Raw genomic sequence first — 23323 nt, forward strand, 5'->3', positions numbered from 1 at the left:
TTTTTTTGGCAGGGTGATCTCTCTGCTTTTTAGTAGGCTGTCTAGATTTGCCATGGCTTTCCTCTCCAGGAGCAAGTGTCTTTTAATTTCTTGGCTGCAGTCCCTGTCTGTGGTGATCTTGGAGCCCAGGAAAATAAAATCTGTCACTACCTCCATCTATTTGCCAGGATGCCATGATCTTGGTTTTCTTAATGTAAATGTACCTGATCTCAAATAAGAATAAATGAATGTCAATTTTTTTTCAGGACTTCCCAAACCTTCTCTCCCTTCTCCACTGTTTAATTATATTTGCTTGCTATTGCACCATACCATCATACAGTTGCAATATCTAAAGTATTTTTATGATCACACAGCAACATAATTGTTACTGAATCTGGCTCTCCCATTGACTTTGTCAGGAGATCACAAAAGGTGATCATATAATTCCAGGACACTGCAACAGTCATAAACGTGAGAGAGTTGCCAACTGCCTGAATTTTGATCACATGCTGCAATGGTCATGAATGTGGAAAACCATTATGAGTCAGTTTTGTAACTTTGAATAGTCACTACATAAATGGCTGTCAGTTGAGGCCTACCTGTACATAAAAAGCTTGAGCACTTTCTGATAGACGATGTTGAAAGAAAAGTCTTCATCATGGTTCAGTCCAAGCCGGGAATAAACAACATGGAGGCTGCTTTAGAAAGAAGGTTGTAGTTTATTGGAGAGGAGAGCCAGACAGAAAGATGGCTCTGGGGGGAAAAAACTTGACCAAATGGAGCAGAGTGGTGGACTTTTATACTTTCTGGGGCTCTTGAAGTTGTTTCCTGTTCCTGTTTGAGGCTTTGCATTTCCTGTGTCATGTACTTTGACCTGAGTCTGAGTGTGCCCTTCTGGTAGTCTGATGGTGGTGGGTTAATCCTATTATGTCCCAACGGTCATATCCTGCTTCCCTGGGGCTGTGGCTGATGACTGTTGGATTTTTTGGTGTGAGGGATTGTTGATTCTAGGGGTCTTTGTCTTTCTAATCCCAGCTTCCTGACTCCAGTCTTTCTGACAAGATTATCACATCTGCATTTCTGCAGACCTGATTTCTGTTTCGGGGGGGAAGCAGTTTCTGTCTTTAAAATCCTTTGGGGAAATATATTCTGCCTTTTTAATATTCCCAAAATATTACTTTCTCTGGATTCTTCCCACAACGACAATGGCTCATACATTGTTAAAAATCTCCCTCCCTTCCTGACTCTTTCATTCCTTCTCTCTCAAATTTGAAAGATAGCATCTCTGGGTGATGATGGCACAGCAGTTGACCATCCAGGGCAGGGGTAGGCAACCTTGGCCCTTTTATGACTCGTGGACTTCAACTCCCAGAATTCCTGAGCCAGCCATGCTGAGGGAAAAGGGAGAGGTTTCCAAGCTGAGCCATGCTGGCTGAGGAATTCTGGGAGTTGTAGTTCACGAGTCTTAAAAGAGTCAAGGTTGCCTACCCCTGATCTAGGGCAAGTGGAAACTAACTGAATGGATCCCAAGATCTTGGCAGAAGAATGATGTGAGAGTTTCTGCCCATTGGAAATCACCTCAACCATAAGCTTCCTAGAGTAAAGTAGAGGTTATGGTTGAGGTGACTTCCGAAATATTTGGTTGAGTTTTTAAAAAGAAGATTTGCATTAATTCTGCTTTGGAGCAGTAAATCTGTTCAGCTCAGGGAAATGAAAAGTGGAGTGAGCATTTTGAAGGAGCACAAAATGTGCAGGAACATCCTAAAACATAGTTCTCAAATAGGATTAGGATCCATGGGGATCATAGACCTTTTTCTACTTATTGTAAATAGCCCCACAGAAGCACTCTCTCCCCCAGAAAAACAAAATTAGCCAAATTCCCATCCAGATCTGTACTACCTCAAATTCCACTGAGTATATGAGCATGTTAAGCAAACTCTGGTACTATCTGTTCTTTCTTGTACTAGCAGGAATTAACAGAATAACAGAGTTGGAAGGGACCTTGGAGGTCTTCTACTCCAACCCGTTGCTGAGGCAAAAGACCAGTTTGTGCTCTAGGCAATTATATCTCCATTTAAGTTTGTTGTAAAGATTCTGAGACAAGCCAAACATCTAATGCTACAAATGTATGATTGGCCACACCAAAAATTAAGTCAAGGAAAAGTCAGGCATGATTAGTTTGTCATGTTCTTTAAAAATGGGCTTCATTCCATGGATTCACCCCTCCAGTATTAAAGCAAATCCTGAAAAAGAATCATCTCAGCTCTTGCTTGCATACTTAACTTGTTTCATTATGTTAAATTGTTCCTAAAAATAAGGACAAAGGAAGAAGCAGTGTCAAGCTTTTAATAGAAACTTTGATTGACAGGGTATGATAAGCCATAATATCAAGTAGATAGATAGATAGATAATCTTTAGTGTCATTTTTTTTACTGTGGGCACAATGGCACACATTAAAAATGAAATTGTTGGGTTAGTGTTGTGCACAGAGCTATTTATTAGGGTTAGGTATGAGAATCAAATCACCATGGCTTGTTCAAGAAACAGAGATTTAGAAATCCCATGATGGTATTGAACGCAACTTAGAATTTTTCATCTCGGCTCCTCCTTAGCTTTATACAACCTTCCACCCCTATGAGATTAAAAATGAAATAGGTATTATGGCTATATAATCAGGAGGTGTGTTGAGGTTCCTCACCACTGATATCTACATTTAGAGATCATCCTATAAGCAGACGATCTCCCACATTTGCATCCTGTTGTCTTCTAAGATAGAATAACAGAGTTGGAAGGGACTTTGGAAGTCTTCTAGTCCAACCCCCTGTTGAAGCAGGAGACCCTATACCAGGGGTAGGCAACTTCGGCTCTTTTATGACTCATGGACTTCAACTCCCAGAATTCCTGAGTCAGCATAAGCTGGCTCAGGAATTCTGGAAGTTGAAGTCCATGAGTCATAAAAGAGCCGAGGTTGTCTACCCCTTCCCTATACCATTCCAGACAAGTGGCTGTCCAGTCTCTTCTTAAAAGCCTCCAGTGATGGAGTGCCCACAAAGTTGCTAGAACTAAATAGAAATGTCCTAACGCTGAGAACATTTAATTACTGGAACAACTTGCCTTCAGAAGTTGTGTGTGGTTCAGCCTTGGTGGAGCAGTGGGCTAATGCCTCCTTAAGTAACACCAGCTGCCTGCAATTAGTGCAGGTTCGCATCCCACCAGGCTCAAGGTTGACTCAGCCTTCCATCCTTCCGAGGTAGGTAAAATGAGGACCCAGATTGTTGGGGGCAATAAGCTGACTTTGTAATAATGCCGCTTGGGGTGTGTGAAAGCCCTAATAAGCAGGCATATACATAGAATGAAGGCTACTGCTAAGTTTGTAAAGCCGCCCTGAGTCTTCGGAGAAGGGCGGGATATACTGTAAATGGAATTAAAATTTAAAAAAAATTGGAGGCTTTTAAGAAGAGACTGGACAGCCACATAGGATACACAACTGGCTGTCTCTTGAATAACATTACCAGTAGCTGGACAGAGAAGTAGAGATTATCTTCTTTGCAAGGGGACTATTCTAGATCTTCTTCTACCATGGTGTGTCGCTCTTTTTCCCCGTCTCAAGAGGGGCTGAGCTAGATCTGCCTCCTCACTGCTACTTTCTTCTTCTTCTTCGCTAGACGTTCTGGCACCTCTCGGGGGGCTGCCTGGAGGCCTCTCACGCCCCGCCCAGCGGCAAGCCAGTTTGTCCTCTTGGCAAGCCGGTCTACCGGGCAACCTCCAGCTTTCATTGAACGGGGCTGCAGCCATGCATTCAGCTGCAGCTTTATCACAGGAACACAGGAGGTTTTCACATAGGCTCCATCCAACACCTAAAAGGAAGGAAGAAGATTGAGAGCAGCTTCCGTACCAAAACTCACAGAGGCTGTGATTGCAGGAGATATTCGCCATTGTTGTGACATGGCCCTTGGGCTAGAGAACCAATGATGTCGAAAGGTAGGTGCAATCGAGCAATCAAATAAGGGATCCTTGACACTCTCTGAGCTTCGTTGTTTTTCTTACAGACATTTCCATTACCCAGCCATGTAATGTCATCAGTAGCATCACTAGCATTACCTAGTTGGGTAATGAAGCGTCTCCAAGAAAATCACCAAGCCCAGAGAGCACCAAGGACTCCTCATTTCAACCCTGACCTACAAATATCCTCTGCTATTGGCTATTGGCAATCAAAGCCCCACCTCTTTTTAAGAGTGTGCAGTGCGTGTTATAGAGACAAGACCTGGTTATTTTGTTGTGGCCTGTCGGCCACCGGAGGACTCCACGGCCAACTCAGAGGAGGAAGCACAGCAGTGGGCATTGGCCCGAGTGTCAGGACCAGCTGAAAGCTCTGATGGGGACGAAGGAATGGAGCTGTCGCAGCCAGGGACAGAGGCAGAGACTAGGCTGTCCGTCATCCCCCAGATGGAAAGGCTGAGACCTCCATGCCTTGAGGCAAATGATTCAGAAGAGGAGGATCACATGGGGCTGGTGATCGATGCACAGGCATGGCAGAGACTGAGAAGAGTGAGAGAACAGTGAGAGGCTATGGGCTGGTCTTTGGGGTGAGTTACCGCTACTAACAGAGCCCCATCCTCAGCTGTGGATAAAAGGCAGGTGCAGAAATGAATAGGTGTGGCAGACAACTATTCATCTCCCTGCCGCTCAGCCACTTCTATTTGGAACTCCTGATTCTGGTTTGTAAACTTGCTGGAGTTTTCCTCAGATCCTGTGGCGCCGAGAGTCAGAGCGTTTTCTGAGCATGTGCATGTTGGAAAAGAGCCAGCTTGCCTGAAGGACTCTTGCTCCAAGGGTGGTGATAGACCGAAATTAACTCTGGGTTTTGCAGGGGAAAAGGGAGCGAGCTCCATTGTTTGGAGGCAACTAAAGACTTTAACCGGTGGCTGTGTGAAACTGCTGGCATTCCTGAATAAAAAGAACATTAGAGATTTATTGGTCCATCTGTTGTGTTCGGGGAGTCAGGTCAGAACATATTTAAAGAACTACTAAGAATCAAGGAATGAAGAAAAGCACATTTCCACAAACACTGACAAGGGAAGCTGCCTGTATATAAAGAGAGATCAACCCCCACTGCCTTCTAGGACTGAAGATGTTACCTAGTAGGGTAATGAAGCATCTGCAAGAAAACAACCAAGCTCAGGGAACACCAAGGACTCCATTTGATTATTTGGTCAAATCTATCATTTAGACAAATTTGATCCACCCACCCACCCCAAGCTGTACCTTCATAGTGGACTGCGGAGGTGAATTTTTAACTGTCTGAGGACAGTAATTTCTTTCCTTGAAGACTTTGACTGCAGGAAGAGATATGGTGGTGCAGTGGTTAGAAAGCAGTATTGCAGGCTAATTCTGCCAACTGCCAGCAGTTCGATCCTGACCGGCTCAAAGTTGACTCGGCCTTTTTTCCTTCGAAGATTGGTAAAATGAGGAGCCAAGTTGTTGGGGCCAATATGCTGACTCTGTAAACTGCTTACAGAGGGCTGTAAAGCAGTGTGAAGTGATATATAAAGTCTAAGTGCTATTGGTATTCACTGGAGAAAGCTGTTTTGTTTTTGTTTTTTTTTCTTTTAAAAATGTTTCACTTAAGAAAGAGGTGATTCTTGGACACCGCTATCTCAAAACTTACATGTTGGTGTGTGATCAAAGCACACAACTTCAGATCTTGGGGTTTTTTCTGGCTGGCATCCCAGTCTTTTAACTTGTTCCAGGCAGCATTGATGGGAGAAACAACATCTGTTAGATGGAGAGGATAACAGAATTAACATTTCAAAACCATTTTCCACCTACACACACTGCAGCATTCCATACATTGGTATAAACCTTACTGGTATCATATTTTCTAAAACAAGTATTTTCTCTCTTGCTTTATCATACCGTATAGTTCAGGTCAAAGTATGGGGCATGGGCAAGAAGCTGAGCCTGCCATTAAAGGAGGTGGAGAAGGGCAAAGAGAATCACCTCTCTATGATTTCTGACGGTCTTTTAAGATCTGACAGAGTTGGGTCTATCTGTTGCTTACGTAACACAAGTAATAGAGCCTAGAAAGCAGACCTATTCTGGAGAAGGAAGGAAGGAAGGAAGGAAGGAAGGAAGGAAGGGAGGGAGGGAGGGAGGGAGGGAGGAAGGAAGGAAGGAAGGAAGGAAGGAAGGAAGGAAGCTACCGGTTCTGCCGAACTGGTGCAAACTGGCTGAATCCCACCACTGACCCTATACCATTTCAGACAAGTGTTTGTCCAATCTGTTCTTAAAAACTTCTGGTGTAGGAGTATTTACAATATATAATATCCAATGTCCTGCCCAATACCTCTGGCTGAGTAGAAATGGGGAAACATTTCTTTTCTCTGTTACATTTTACTTTATTGTTAACCTTCAATATTTCTTTAGGTTCTGACGTGTCTAGATAGAAGGGTTAAATGGGGAAAAATGCATGCTGCTTTAGGAGAGTATGCAATTCCTTTGTTTGCTTTTAATGTCAGTAACCTGTCCAGTTCATCAGTCGGCTGTCCTCTTCCTTCTTGTCCACAAAAACAGCCATATAATTCGAATTCCTCTGGACACTGATCGGTCAAACAGTAGAGCATCTCACCCAACTGTGGAAACTCTCGCTTGAGTTTCCCATTGTCACCCCGTTGCAGAAAGGAGTAACGATCACACACTGTGGAAAGGAGATTTCACAGTTGTATTCTGTTTAGTAGAGATACAGATGGCTAAAAAAACATGACTATGGAATTGTCTTTTCTTCTGTGTGTCTCATAGTCCTCAAACTTTCTTCCTAGAATCTTTCAACCTTCAAGAGAAGATCTGGGCACCAGAAAGATAAGGCCGATTTGAAATAAAAAAAACAATTTTTTCTGGAATTGGTCCATTTCATGGTCCATTTCAGTAGCAAATAGCAGTTTCTGATGTAAATTCTGTGTGCCATTAAAAAAAATAATTAAACCCAAGATATCTGCTAAAGGAGTGGTGTGGTGGCTTAGTGGTGATGGCGCTCTCCTCTCACTGGAAAGGTTGAGAATTCAATCTTAAGTAATGGCAGATGTTTCTCTCTCAGGGCACAAAGAAAAAAAAACCTCTGCTGTGAGCTCTGCATAGGCATCAGGAAGGGCATCCGGCCAGTAAATGCTCAGCTCCATCCAGTCACCCCAACTCTACCCTGAATTAAGGGATTACACGTCGTGAAACAGAGGGGATTTTTTTTTACATCTCCTAAAGTAGGGGTCTTCAAACTTGGCCCTTTTATGACTTGTGGACTTCAACTCCCAGAATTCCTCAGCCTGGCTGAGGAATTCTGGGAATTGAAGTCCACAAGTCATAAAAGGGCCAAGTTTGAAGACCCCTGTCCTAAAGAATACAAATACACTGGTCAGTCATTTCTTTTCTACTTATTTTTTTTTCCTTTAATATACAACATGACTTTCTCACACTAACTGTTCTATAGGTCTCCTCTCTTTCCTTCCAATTAAATTATTGGGTTGAGTGAAAGTATTTCATACCTTCTCCAAAAAATTCTTCAGGAGATGGTGACTCTTCTGGAATTGTTGTAGACGACGTCACAGTTTCCTCCGCAGATATCTTGAAAAGAAGTCCTGGATTTGGGGTCCTAAGATCTATTTAAAAAGTAACAAAAGCAAAGCAGAATCCTAAAGTGTTCTTGAATGAAAAACCTATGAATCTCACTTTAAATAAGTGTCTCATATATAAAAAGTACTGGCTGGAAACACGCAGAAGAGACCGTCATCCTGCAGTGGATAGTCAAAAGCTAGAATGATAATGATGCTACATAAAAAGTAGAGGTGAACTTTTGACATACAGTCACAGGTGTGCTCGCATTGCCTTTTTTCCCAATGAATCCTATGGCAACAGGAATTTTACTTGCCTCGGTTTGCTGGTCTTGGAAATTCTGAAGCTGGGATGAATTCTGCTTCTGTTACGTTAATCTCAGCTGAAGTAGTTGCAGCTCTTATTGTAGTAAAATAGCTCTCTGACAACCCTGGGAAAAGATGCAGGATTAACTACTTCTTAATAGGAGACTCGACTCTATATGAATTTAAATCAAGTATAAATATGTTTTTCCCCACCCAATCTCCCAAGTCTTGTTGTATTGCCTTATCAGGTGGGAGGTGTGGGGGGGGATACACCTGGTAGGACAGAATGTTGGATGTAAGGTATGTATATATTCCTAGCAAGGTCATTCAAGGCATGAAAGTCTTAGCCAGCCAGGTTACTTTCAGCTCAAGCCTTTTTAAGGGCCAGGATAAAAAAAAGGACACATGTTTCCAATAACCGTAAATTAAGCAACTATTTTTCCACAGCAGGATTGAAGACTTGTTCACCCTGGGAACAAACTGCAGGTACCAACTTACCTCTTTGTACAGAATTATCAAAAGCAACAGTTGCATCTTTCTGGGTTACAGCTATAAAGCAAAATAAAAGAGAAAATTTGATGTTATCGTATCAGATAATGTTTACGCTTTTTGTAATTTCCTTGATCAGGAAATTTCAAAACATGCCTCTCTAGGCAATCAAATACCTTTTCTAAAAACTTTTTTTTTTAACAGATGATGAAAATGGAGGTCTTGTGCTTAACTAAATAAGCTGAAACAAACTTCTATCACTTCCGGAAATGGCCAAGAAAACTATGGGGAAGGAAGGAAGGAAGGAAGGAAGGAAGGAAGGAAGGAAGGAAGGAAGGAAGGAAGGAAGGAAGGAAGGAAGGAAGAAAGAAAGAAAAGAAAAGAAAAGAAAAGAAAAGAAAAGAAAAGAAAAGAAAAGAAAAGAAAAGAAAAGAAAAGAAAAGAAAAGAAAAGAAGAAAAGAAAAGAAAAGAAAAGAAAAGAAGAAAAGAAAAGAAAAGAAAAGAAAAGAAAAGAAAAGAAAAGAAAAGAAAAGAAAAGAAAAAGGAAGGAAGGCCCCAGTGAGCTTTTGCTAAATACAAGAATTTGAATAAGAAAAGTTTCAAATCATATTTGTCCCTTAGGCAATGCTGTGAAAACTAAGTCTGTCTTTATTGTATGCATTGCATTATGTGGCTTTTGATGGCACCCTAAGAGTGATAATCATTTCTTTTTATTATCATACTCTTTCCTTCTGCATAGAAGATTCAATACGGAATTCAACAGATATAATTAAAAACTAACATTAGAACACAAACTATAAAGAATGCGGCAAGGGGGAAATAAACAGAAAACCAGCCCATCATCTTGTCACATTTAAAAAACAAAAAAACAGTAAGTTTGCTGAGTGGCAGAAGAAGCCCTACTTCCACCACCCTGTTCTCCATGAATCAATAAGTTTCTCAAAGTTCTCAATAATAATATTGTCAGTGTCTAAAGCAAGGATTAGAACTCCTTTACAAGTACTTGGTGCCACTCAGTAATAACAATAACAGTAACATTTCCCAATCCCAGATCCTTGGGAAGGACTAGGTAGGTGGATAAAAATGCCAAATCCACCCCACAGATCTGTCTGACTATGTGGCGAACAACAATAACAACAACAATAATAAATTTACAAGATGTTTCCATCTCCCCTTTTAAAAAATGTAATTTGTTTTATTTTATTGTTATAGGTAAAAGGTAAAGGTTTCCCCGCACATGCGTGCTAGTCGTTTCCGACTCTAGGGGCCGGTGCTCATCTCCGTTTCAAAGCCGAAGAGCCAGCGCTTGTCCGAGGACGTCTCCGTGGTCATGTGGCCGGCATGATTAGGTGCCAAAGGCGCACGGAACGCTGTTACCTTCCCACCGGAGTGGTCCCTATTTTCCTACTTGCATTTTTACGTGCTTTCGAACTGCTAGGTTGGCAGAAGCTGGGATGAGTAACAGGCGCTCACTCTGTTACGCGGCACTCGGGATTTGACCTGCCAAACTGCCGACCTTCTGATCGACAAGCTCAGCGTCCTAACCCACTGAGCCACCACGTCCCTTTATTGTTATAAGGCTTATGTTAATCTCATCTTTGAAGTCTCAAGAATTCTGCTGTGAGACTAGTAAACTCTTGTCAAAACTAAGCATTTTTGCAGAAAATGGAATTGCTGAGGAGTGGTAGCACACCTAAACATTTAAAGTATTGGGCTATTGATATTATGGAAATGTCTGTGTTTGGTTATTGATCCTTAGATTAAGGGAAGCAAAAGTGCAGAGGAAAACTTCAAAAGACAGATAAGAACGTCAGTGGTGACCCCAGAATATCAGACAAATTGTAAGACTGACAAGAGATGTAACATTCCAGAATGGAAAGATAAAATCAGATGTTATCTTTAAATGTGTGGAGTGAGAGGGGGAAAAAAAGATAAAGGAGTCCCTGTGGATTTTACTCTGCTAGTCATTGCCAACTATAGGACATTGCTCACCTCCATTTCAAGGCCATTGAGCCAGCATTGTCCGAAGACATTTCCATGGTCATGTGGCCAGCATGATGTCAGAGTGCTGTTAGCTTCCCATGAAAGTGGTACCCATTTATCTACTCGCATTTGCATGCTTTTGAACTTCTAGGTTGGCAGGAGTTGAGGCAAGGACAGGAGCTCACCCCATCACGTTGCACTTGGGTCTCGAACCTGGGCTGTCAGCTTTCCAGCTGACAAGCCCAGCATCTTAATCTCTGAGCACCATGCCAAAATATAAGGTGTAGCCATCCTTAAAAAATCAATCTCTTAATTGTCTTGTGCCTCACATCTGAGCATAATTCAAAAGCCAAGTAGGACAATTTCGGTGTTCAGAAAGATTGGTGCTTCCTGAAATGGCTTGTGGTTCACCCCATGCTGAAGTACGTTGAATTATATTTTCTACATGTTTCCCTATTGAAATATGAAGATCTATACAGTACCCGCCCCTCTGAAGGTTTCAAGGACTCCACTGCTTTCAAAGTCTGAAGAAACAAAGAAAAACAGATAGGTTGGGTGTAAAAAATGTGCATGAATTCTTCCTAGCAAACAAGCCTCATATCATCAAATAATTTATAATAAAATCTGTTCATTTGAAGGAATCCATACGAGGAGTGAAATCTACCTCAAGGTGAAATTTCTTAGAGCAGTATTTCTCAACCTTTTCTTTACTGTGGACCCCCTTTAAATACCTTTTGTGGCCATGGACCACCAAGACTTAACTCAAGATTAATAGTAATTAATTTAATTTAATTTAATTTATTAGATTTATATACCGCCCTTTCCTGAAGGACTCAGGGCGGTTTACAGGGCATTTTAAAATCAAACCAATACAAAATACAAAAGTTAAAAAACAATTTTAAAAAATAAATTTAATAATAATGATGATGATGGGGATGGGGATGGGGATGATGATGATGATGGAAGGGACCTTGGAGGTCATCTAGTCCAACCCCCTGCTCAGGCAGGAAACCCTATACCATTTCACACAAATGGTTGTCCAGTCTCTTCTTTAAAACTTCCAGTGTTGGAGCATTCACAGCTTCTGGAGGCAGGTTGTTCCACTGGTTAATTGTTCTCACTGTCAGGAAGTTTCTCCTTAGTTCTAGGTTGCTTCTCTCTTTGGTTAGTTTCCATCTGTTACTTCTTGTCCTGCCTTCAGGGGCTTTGGAGAATAGCTTGACTCACTTTTCTTTGTGGCCATGACTGAGATATTGGAACACTGCTATCACTTAAATCATAACATTTCTTCAAAACTTTGTAGAACCCCCCCTGTGATGACATTTGGGGGAACCCCAGGGGTCTGCAGATCACAGGTTGAGAAATACTGTCTTAGAGAATTTTGTTACATGGCAAAGAGTGAAATATTGGCACTCCTGTGTACTTCTAACATAGTCCAAAGGCCATCAGAGTCCTATTGAGATTCAAGTGATGAAAATTTTGCTTCAGTATGAATGTCTATCAAGGATCATATGAAGAACAGTTGCTGGAAATGGGTATGTCTAGTCTAATGTAGGATGAGGGAAAACATGATAGCAGTGTTCCAATATCTCAGGGGCTGCCCCAAAGAAGAGGGAGTCAAGCTATTCTCCAAAGCACCTGAAGGCAGGACAAGAAGCAATAGATGGAAGCTAACCAAAGAGAGAAGCAACCTAGAACTAAGGAGAAACTTCCTGACAATGAGAACAATTAATCAGTGTAACAACTTACCTCCAGAAGACGTGAATGCTCCAACACTTGTTTGAGATGGTATAGATTCCCCTGCTTGAGTGGGGGGCTGGGTTGGAAGACCTGCTCGGGCAGGAAACCCTAAACCATTATCGACAAATGGTTGTCCAATCTCTTCTAGTGTTGGAGCATTCACGACTTCTGGAGCTAAGTTGTTCCATTGATTAATTGTCCTACTAATAGTTCTACTTTTCATTAAGCTAGACATACCCAGTTCCTGCAACCATTCCTCATATGTTTTAGCCTTCAGTCCCTTAATCGTCTTTGTTGTTCTTCTCTGTACTCTTTCTAGAGTCTGTTGTTGAATTCTTCATGCTGCCTGGAGCATTCTGAGAGCTGAACTCCACAAGTCTTAAAGTTACCAAGTTTGGGAACTCCTGATATAGAAGATACTATTAGGCCTGCAAAAGCTAAGGTCATTGAGATGTCCTAGTCTAATGAGTGAATTGTGGATTGTGTGGAAAAATCTACGTTCAAATTCTCCTTTGCCATCTGCATCTCACTGTGCTAATGCAAAGAAGAAAAGGTTAATCAAAGGATTCATTATCCATCATGTCTGTGGTTATTCTGGAAATCTAAGAATTTCAAAGAGACCACAGTTGCATCAGTCCAGAAGAATGTATTAACCTACATCTTTCATGGTTGTTTGGAGATGAGTCACTGGGCTCCTGAGGAACGTCTGTAGAAGAAAAAAAAAACTAGATTCTGTGACAAATTCTGCTTTCTAACTTACTCCAAGAATCAACACAAGTGATTTTTTTAAATGAAGAATTGTCTTGATTTAAGTATACAGGAAAAAACCCACGTAAGTTACGATTTAGGATGACATGAATAAAAGATGTGAGGGATTTTTTGAGAAGGGGTCAAAAAATAAATATGGCAATTATAATCAATATTTATGAAAGAGAATATTTGTAGCTCAGGGTTGAAATGAGGGGTCCTCAGTAAACAGCCCAACTGAAGAATCCCTAAGACTGCCCCCACCCACCCAGACAGGAAAGACACCAGAATATAAAATGACAGCAAACAGCACTCCTTACTAGCACTGATGATGTTACCTAATTTGGATAATGAAATGTTTGCAAGAAAACAAGCAAGCTCAGAGAGCACCAAGGACCCCGCATAATCAATATTTATTTATTAGATTTTTATTCTGCCTTGATTGTTGCACGGCAGTAAACATACCTAATACGCCTTTCTCCTTCTGTTTTCCCCACCACAAAAACCTTGTGAGGTGGGCTGGGCTGAGAAAGAGTGACTGGTTCAGAGTCAGTTAGTCAGGTTTTCATGCCTAAGGTGGGACTAGAACTCACCATCTCCTGGTGATTGGCCCAAAGTCATCCAGCTGGCTTTCATGTCTAAGGCGGGACTAGAACTCACAGTCTCCTGGTGATTGGCCCAAAGTCACCCAGCTGGCTTTCATGTCTAATGCGGGACTAGAACTCACAGTCTCCTGGTGATTGGTCCAAAGTCAGCCAGCTGCCTTTCATGCCCAAGGTGGGACTAGAACTCACAGTCTCCTGGTGATTGGCCCAAAGTCAGCCAGCTGCCTTTCATGCCCAAGGTGAGACTAGAACTCACAGTCTCCTGGTGATTGGCCCAAAGTCACCCAGCTGGCTTTCATGTCTAAGGTGGGACTAGAACTCACAGTCTCCTGGTGATTGGCCCAAAGTCACCCAGCTGGCTTTCATGTCTAAGGCAGGACTAGAACTCACAGTCTCCTGGTGATTGGCCCAAAGTTACCCAGCTGGCTTTCCATGCCCAAGGTGGGACTAGAACTCACAGTTTACTGTTTTCTAGGCTAGTTATCTTAACCACTAGATCAAAATAGCAATGAATGCCTCTGAATTGTCGTAATACATTTTTTTTGTATTGAAAGTCTTTCTTTAAGTAAAGTTCCATATTTTCATGCCATGCAATTGTCTGAACTTTTACAACTGTCAAAAAATATACCTCCACCTCCTCCTTCTCTGCGTCTTTGGAAATTGATCTTTCCGTTGCTTTCCACTTCTGCAGCAGCTATTCAGAATAAAAGGAATACAGGAATGTAGACTTGATCAAAAAAAACAGCCCACAATTCTGCTTATCACAAATAACCCTTCAAATGAATTGGCGTTGTTATAACAAGTTATAAATAGATGAAATAATTAATCATTGCAATACCGATCCACTTACCCTCAGCTCTAGGAACCATTACAGCTGGGCCAGTGGTGGGTTGGGAAATAACTAGAAGACAGATAATAAAACAGGATATCTTTGTGAGATTCTGCAAGCCGAACACAACTTATTCTTAACGACAGTTTAATGAAAATGTCAGCCATGACAATTATCGTTTGTGCCCGGATAGAAGCATCTGACTTTCCAGCATAATCAGATTTGCCACCTACAGAAACATTTCAAAACTTTGACCTCAATACTTTCCATGCCTGAATGCTCACCAACGATAATCCCATTTTTTTTAAAAAAAATGTTCTCCTAGCAACAAGCTATTTTTGTTTTTTATGCTAGATGGAAAGCTGTGTGTTGTCTGAAATTCTGCAGCATGTTTCTGCTCAACTCAATCCATCATTGTCTAGTATGGTATCAGAAGCTCCAAAGGAACTGAATAAAATTGTTTGAGGGAATAAATGATCTGACTGAAACTTCATGTGATTTGTAACATGTTTGTTTGTAACCTTTTGCTGCTGTAACTGCAAACAAATGCTGGATATACTTGGTGGTCAATCCGTTTCATGCCTAAGGTGGGACTAGAACTCACAGTCTCCTGATGATTGACCCAAAGTCACCCAGATGGCTTTTATGCCTAAAATGGGACTAGAACTCACAATCTCCTGGTAATTGGCCCAAAGTCACCCAGTTGGCTTTTATGCCTAAAATGGGACTAGAACTCACAGTCTCCCAGTGATTGGTCCAAAGTCACCCAGTTGGCTTTCGTGCTTAAGGTGGGACTAGAACTCACAGTCTCCTGGTGATTGGCCCAAAGTCACCCAGCTGGCTTTCATGTTCAAGGTGGGACTAGAATTCACAGTCTCTTGGTGATTAGCCCAAAGTCACCCAGCTGGCTTTCATACCTAAGGCAGGACTAGAATTCACAGTCTCCTGTGGATTCAGGTCACCTTGTAATCCAAGAATTTTTCACATGAATTAATTAAGAATAACCCATATGCAGTAATTCCCAAGCTATACCCACACTACGCATTGGACCTCTCTGCACATTTATTTGTTTCTGTAAAATATTCAAAGGAGTTGACAATCAGGTTGGGGCGGGGGAAGCAATAAAACAGCTTTAAAGTGATTCATGTAAATTGTTGCCATTAAGATGGATAGGGAATGATAAAAGATATATAATAAATTAAAATCTATCTACCACTAATGCAGAAAAAAGTGCATAGTTCCTTATTTCTTGGAGAATAAAGAGCTTTGTATTGGTCCCTGTTAGGCTTCATTCTGTTCTTTTTGATCAGTTTTGAGTCAAAATGTTAACCTGCCCAGATCATCTGTCCAATTAAAATAGAATTTTACGCCTGTTCATAAGGTCTTGACTATCTCAGCCAGCTTGGCAGCCATTTGTAAACCTGATCAACATTTATTCCACTTCATCCTGAATTTCAATTTTAGGAGCTTCATTGCTTTTACAAAAGCGGAATTCCGCCAAGTCTTTTGAAAAAAAGGAACAATATAAAAATCTACGTGTATTTCCTCAATTGATAGTATCAAAAACCCCTTTAGTTCCCTTGCTGAACAATCTCTTAACTTGGGGAAAAGCATCTATTCTCATGAGAGAAATATGAAACAAGGGGAGGAGGAGGAGAACAGGCACCAACCATCTGCCAGAGTCCTGTCAGTTAACTGAGTCTCTTTGGTCTTCGGGTGTTGAAGCTCTGCAGAAAAAAAAATTAAAAGAATGGTATTCTTTAAGCTGGGGTTGTTTGATTTTTCTGCAGCCTAGAAATCAATACTGCCCTGCTGAAACAGACTTGGCAAACCACCAAATTACAGAGACACATTCTTTTTTTATTAAACAGGCCTTCAAAATTTTTAACCATATTCCCACAGAGAGGGCCTCCTCAGGGTGCCACCGGTCAGAGAATGTCGTCTGGTGGCCCCCAGCGGGAGGGCCTTCTCTGTGGGCGCCCCGGATTTATGGAATCGTTTGCCGGTTGAGCTCCGGATGGCGCCCGACCTTCGCTCCTTCCGACGCGATCCAAAGACTTATTTGTTCGAACAAGCCGGCCTGGCCTGATGGGGGATGGGTTGGGATTTTATTGCTGTTTTAAATATATTTACTTATTGTTTTAGCTTGGGCATTTCATTTAATTCTTTTTAACTTTTGTATCTTTGTACTTTTATATGTTTGCCCTGTTCACCGCCCTGAGTCCTTCGGGAGAAGGGCGGTATACAAATAAAATTATTATTATTATTATTATTATTATTATTATTATTATTATTATTATTATTATTATTATTATTATTATTATTATTATTATTATCAACCATTCTCTAAGCATTGAAGGGATGCAAATCTGTGTACTAACAAGTAAGCTATTTTTCGGGAAAGTTATTGATACAATTTAGTTGCAGGGAAATCTGCAAGGAAACTACTAGAGATTTCCAAGAAGAAATTGGACGATGATTTGTCTGGAATAATAGAGGATTTCCTGCTTGAAGAGGGGGCTGGACTAGAAGACCTCCAAGGTCCCTTCCAACTCATATAATAACAGAGTTGGAAGGGACCTTGGAGGTCTTCTAGCAATGGTTATATAATAACCATTGCTCAGTCATTGAGGGCTTGGAACAGGGAAATCAACAGCTGTATTGAATACAAATCAATAATTTGTCACGACATTTATTTAACAAGAAAAACAGTTTTGCTTTCTGTTCCATCCCTAATAATTATTTCTGATATGTTAGTTCTGGAAGTAGATATATTGCACAATTGCCTGTTTCTTATTCATTCTGCCTGGCTCACCTTTTTTTAAAAAAAAATCAATTGCTTTTAAAAAAATAACAGAAACAGGAGAAAAGAAACAAAACATTAAAATAATGACAAAGCAAATGCATTTAAAATTATGCATAAAAATGAAAAATACAGTAGAAAAGAGAAGGAACAAAATATAATATACCATTGTAGCAATGAACATTTGGAATTCTACATATAGTTATCTAAATATTACTCAGATAAATATATATAGTCGAATCCAGCCTGACCAAAATTAACCCTGATGACGCCAACAAAATCAGACTCGAAGTTACCAACATCCTCTGCACCAGCAAACCACCCAAAAGCAACTTACCCAAAGAGGAACAGACAGCACTACTTAACCTAAAAAATGACACCAGCATAATCATTCTGCCAGCAGACAAAGGCAACGCCACGGTGGTAATGAACTCATCTGACTACCATACCAAATTATCCAACCTACTCCGAGACTCCACATACAAACTCCTCAAGACAGATCCCACCACCTACCTGGAAAAAACCACAAAATCAAAAATAAAAGCCACACCCATCAGTGAAGAGATCCAGAAAACAATCATTACCAGAGAAAAATCATCCAGATGTCCTAAGCTCTATGGTCTGCCCAAGATACACAAAGAAGGAACCCCACTCAGACCCATAGTCAGCTCCATAGGCTCACCTCTACAAAATCTAGCCAAATTTCTTGCCAAACAACTACAGCCTTATGCAGATTCCATCACCTCACACGTACAAAACTCATTCCAATTCATAGAGATCATAAGAAAACTAAACTTACAGCCCTGTGACCTACTTGTGAGCTTCGATGTTGTATCCCTCTTCACCCAAGTGCCAATCAAAGAAGCCTTGACAGCTATCCTAAATAAATACAACCCCCCAAAACACATCCTAGATCTGACCAACCACTGCCTATCTAACACATACTTCATCTACAATGGACAAAGATACAAACAAATGGAAGGAGCACCCATGGGATCACCCCTCTCACCTGTCATCGCAAACCTCTACATGGAACACTTTGAAACCCTCGCTCTAGAAAAATCCAACCACAAACCCAAACTCTGGCTCAGATATGTAGATGACACCTTCGTAATCTGGCCACACGGCAAAGAAAAACTGGATGACTTCCTCATACACCTCAATAGCCTACACCCCAAAATACAATTCACCATGGAAACAGAAGCTAACAATCAACTTCCCTTCCTTGATGTCTTAGTCTACAAGAAATCCAACGGCTCCCTAGGACACACTATCTACCATAAAAAAACACACACAAACCGCTACCTGAACGCACTCTCACACCACCACCCAGCACAGATCAACTCCGTAGCCAAGACACTCATCTCCAGAACCAAACACCTAGCTGACGAACAACACCTAAAAACCGAACTACACACTCTCACTAATGTACTAACAGCCAATGGATTCCAAAGAAACACGATTACCAACTTAATCCGAAGAGAGACACCCACAAAAACCCAAGACAGAGAACAAGAAAATGGCAAAGCCCTCCTCCCATACTTAAAAGGGACCACAGACAGAATCAGCAAGGTCCTCCAAAAACACAACATCAAAACAGCATTCTACACAGACAGAAAAATATCCACCATCCTAAGAAACCCCAAGGACATAATTGGGTTAGAAAACCAAGGAGTATACGAAATCCCATGCACCACCTGCCCCACCACATACATCGGACAGACCAACAGAAGAATAAGTGCACGCATTGAAGAGCACAAAAACTCACTCAGAAAGGGAGAACAAACTTCATCCCTGGTCCAACACTTTGAAGCCACGGGACATGAAATTGATTTTAAAAAAACCAAAACTATCGCCAAAATTGAACATTTTAACAACAGAATAATCAGAGAAGCCATTGAGATAGAAAAACGCCCCCACAGCATGAATAAACGAGATGATACCTCTCGTCTACCAGCCATTTGGAAACCCGCCTTGATTGACAGACGAGGCCCAACCACCAAGAATGATACCAGACCCAAACTCATGATAACATCACATGACATCACCACCACACAACCATTCAAAAAGCAAATCCGAACCCACAACGATAAAGACACACAACCACAAAACAGAAACCTAACTACAGCTGCAACATCAGCCACTTTAAACCCCTCCAAACCACACAATAAGCAAATTGACACCCACTATAAAAACATGGCACCACCACAAACACGAAGCCGAACAAAAGCAGCACAACTCACCAGCTCAGGTCTGGAGCTGGCAGCTGAGACCAGCCCATCCACTCAGAACAACCCCCCCACCCAATCAGAACACACTCACCATTCAAAACACACTCCCACCCAATCAGAACACACTTGGTCCCCTACCCAATCAGAGCACACCTCCACAGAACACACCCCCTCTGGCAGTTTAAAAAAGAGGAACAAACAGCCACATGCTTCTCCCAGAAGAAGGAAGCTAAAGCCTGATGATGACGGATGGGATTCCGTCGAAACGTTGCGCCTACACCTTTAGTTCTACGCGGGGAAAAACCCGAAAAACCAAGGATCCACATACAGGCACCCGCGAAAACCTCAGAAAACATATATATATATATATATATATATATATATATATATATATATATATATATATATATATATGTGTGTAAATTACTAACAAAGAATTAAAGGGAAACTGAAATGCATTTCTGACTCATTAGTCGTCATCAGCCAGCCATACCCTTCTGAGATTCGAACCATGGGCTGATTGCATATGAGGCAGTGTTATTTGCCTCTAAGCCACAAGGTCTCTCTCGCTCTGTTAGCTTTTTTTCTGCAAGGGAAGATATGTTTCAAATGTTAACTCTTTAGATTACCTTGCTAGGCCCCAAACATGGGGCAAATCTTTATTTCCTGTTTTCAGCCTATCTTGAAGGCTATCGAACAGGCAGTAGTCACACCGGACAATTCCTATATTTGTGTAAATTACTAACAAAGAATTAAAGGGAAACTGAAATGCATTTCTGACTCATTAGTCGTCATCAGCCAGCCATACCCTTCTGAGATTCGAACCATGGGCTGATTGCATATGAGGCAGTGTTATTTGCCTCTAAGCCACAAGGTCTCTCTCGCTCTGTTAGCTTTTTTTCTGCAAGGGAAGATATGTTTCAAATGTTAACTCTTTAGATTACCTTGCTAGGCCCCAAACATGGGGCAAATCTTTATTTCCTGTTTTCAGCCTATCTTGAAGGCTATCGAACAGGCAGTAGTCACACCGGACAATTCCTATATTTGTGTAAATTACTAACAAAGAATTAAAGGGAAACTGAAATGCATTTCTGACTCATTAGTCGTCATCAGCCAGCCATACCCTTCTGAGATTCGAACCATGGGCTGATTGCATATGAGGCAGTGTTATTTGCCTCTAAGCCACAAGGTCTCTCTCGCTCTGTTAGCTTTTTTTCTGCAAGGGAAGATATGTTTCAAATGTTAACTCTTTAGATTACCTTGCTAGGCCCCAAACATGGGGCAAATCTTTATTTCCTGTTTTCAGCCTATCTTGAAGGCTATCGAACAGGCAGTAGTCACACCGGACAATTCCTATATTTGTGTAAATTACTAACAAAGAATTAAAGGGAAACTGAAATGCATTTCTGACTCATTAGTCGTCATCAGCCAGCCATACCCTTCTGAGATTCGAACCATGGGCTGATTGCATATGAGGCAGTGTTATTTGCCTCTAAGCCACAAGGTCTCTCTCGCTCTGTTAGCTTTTTTTCTGCAAGGGAAGATATGTTTCAAATGTTAAAGATTTGCCCCATGTTTGGGGCCTAGCAAGGTAATCTAAAGAGTTAACATTTGAAACATATCTTCCCTTGCAGAAAAAAAGCTAACAGAGCGAGAGAGACCTTGTGGCTTAGAGGCAAATAACACTGCCTCATATGCAATCAGCCCATGGTTCGAATCTCAGAAGGGTATGGCTGGCTGATGACGACTAATGAGTCAGAAATGCATTTCAGTTTCCCTTTAATTCTTTGTTAGTAATTTACACAAATATAGGAATTGTCCGGTGTGACTACTGCCTGTTCGATAGCCTTCAAGATAGGCTGAAAACAGGAAATAAAGATTTGCCCCATGTTTGGGGCCTAGCAAGGTAATCTAAAGAGTTAACATTTGAAACATATCTTCCCTTGCAGAAAAAAAGCTAACAGAGCGAGAGAGACCTTGTGGCTTAGAGGCAAATAACACTGCCTCATATGCAATCAGCCCATGGTTCGAATCTCAGAAGGGTATGGCTGGCTGATGACGACTAATGAGTCAGAAATGCATTTCAGTTTCCCTTTAATTCTTTGTTAGTAATTTACACAAATATAGGAATTGTCCGGTGTGACTACTGCCTGTTCGATAGCCTTCAAGATAGGCTGAAAACAGGAAATAAAGATTTGCCCCATGTTTGGGGCCTAGCAAGGTAATCTAAAGAGTTAACATTTGAAACATATCTTCCCTTGCAGAAAAAAAGCTAACAGAGCGAGAGAGACCTTGTGGCTTAGAGGCAAATAACACTGCCTCATATGCAATCAGCCCATGGTTCGAATCTCAGAAGGGTATGGCTGGCTGATGACGACTAATGAGTCAGAAATGCATTTCAGTTTCCCTTTAATTCTTTGTTAGTAATTTACACAAATATAGGAATTGTCCGGTGTGACTACTGCCTGTTCGATAGCCTTCAAGATAGGCTGAAAACAGGAAATAAAGATTTGCCCCATGTTTGGGGCCTAGCAAGGTAATCTAAAGAGTTAACATTTGAAACATATATATATATATATATATATATATATATATATATATATATATATATATATATATATATATATATATATATATATATATATATATATATATATATATAAATACATACACACACACATACTAAAAGGGACGCAGTGGCTCAGTGGGTTAGGATGTTGAGCTTGTCGATCAGAGTGATGGTCCACAGCTGCCAATTGCCTTGTTTTTGTGGATTTTATCAGACTTTAAATCTGTCCCAAGCTGCTCAGTGTCATTTTTGAATCAGGTGGCTCTATAAATTGGAGGAGTAACCAAATAACTTTTTTTTTTAAAAAAAAGAATATTTTGTAGGTGTACAGCATACCTGAAGCAGGAACTGTGGTGTGAATTTTCACACTAGATGTTTCTGAAAAGAAAGGGAAGAGGTGGCCAGTAATATAAATGTATCATATGATTGTGCATATATAGCATAATTGTATCCCAGGAAGTTATTGCATGCATACAGGGCATATGTAGAATATTGTGATTACAACACATATCATATTCCTTTCTGACATGCTCTATTTCCTGATCCCTGACTTAAAAAGTCTAGCAGGTGTTCCCTTCTTCTGGAGTCCTAAGGACTGGCAACTTGCAATGAAAAAAGGCAGTTGAAATTTTTAGCTTAGCATTTAACTTTCCTGGATCTTTGGCTTGCTAGCCTTTGAGGGATATGCAAACTTTTAGGATAGGTTGGCAAGAAAATTTTGGTGCCAATGCAAAAATCCACCATATCCCACCTCTGTTTCACACTAGGTCTTGAATAGCCAATTCTATAAGGGGTTCAGGGTCAGAAAAGCCAATCTGAAGCCATCATGATGCCAGCAAAGTGTTTCCATATAGGAAGGGGCAGGACAGGGCCAATATCTTGACTTTTCCTTCTTCTCCTGTTCCCAGATGACCTCGATGGTCAGAAATTATTTCAATTGTTTGAATATTTGCCAGCTGCCCACTGTCTCCATTTTTGATTGCCCTAATGCTCATGTTCTTAAAATTCTAGAAATAGCCAAATGATAACACATTTGTGGGGAGAAGACTTCTGCTGATACTGACCTTAAAATCAATCTATCAATCCATCAAGCTATCAGTCTATCAGTCTATTAATCCATCAGTCCATTTATTTATTAAGAAAATTTATTTATTTATTAAGAAAATTTACATGGCTGCCCAACTCATTAATGGTTACTTACAAAAATATATGTTGTCCTCGACTTACAACTGAGCCCAAAATTTGTGTTGCTAAGTCAGACATTTGTTAAGTGAGTTTTGTCCCCCCCCCCCATTTTACAACCTTTCTTGCCACCATTGTTAAGTGAATCACTGTCATTGTTCAGTTAGTAACATGGCTGCTAAGCGAATCTGGCTTCCCCATTGACTTTGCTTGTCAGAAGGTCACAAAAGGGGATCACATGACCCCAGGACATGGCAA

The 23323-nt window shown here is 41.0% G+C and overlaps 1 protein-coding gene across 1 annotated transcript in view; it reads right to left on the reverse strand.

The window, feature by feature from the left end:
- Positions 1-23323, reverse strand: part of OC90 (otoconin 90) — a gene marked incomplete at both ends in the record, with an annotated part of 51365 nt that overhangs the window by 13598 nt on the left and 14444 nt on the right. Inside the window, 5 exons of the mRNA XM_083360342.1 lie at positions 3618-3836; positions 5648-5754; positions 6502-6676; positions 7515-7628; positions 8385-8435. Of these exons, the coding sequence (XP_083216468.1) occupies positions 3618-3836; positions 5648-5754; positions 6502-6676; positions 7515-7628; positions 8385-8435 (666 nt within the window). The remainder of the gene's footprint in view (positions 1-3617; positions 3837-5647; positions 5755-6501; positions 6677-7514; positions 7629-8384; positions 8436-23323) is intronic.

Source organism: Vipera ursinii (assembly GCF_947247035.1).
Source record: "Vipera ursinii genome assembly, chromosome: 3".
NCBI lineage: Eukaryota > Metazoa > Chordata > Lepidosauria > Squamata > Viperidae > Vipera > Vipera ursinii.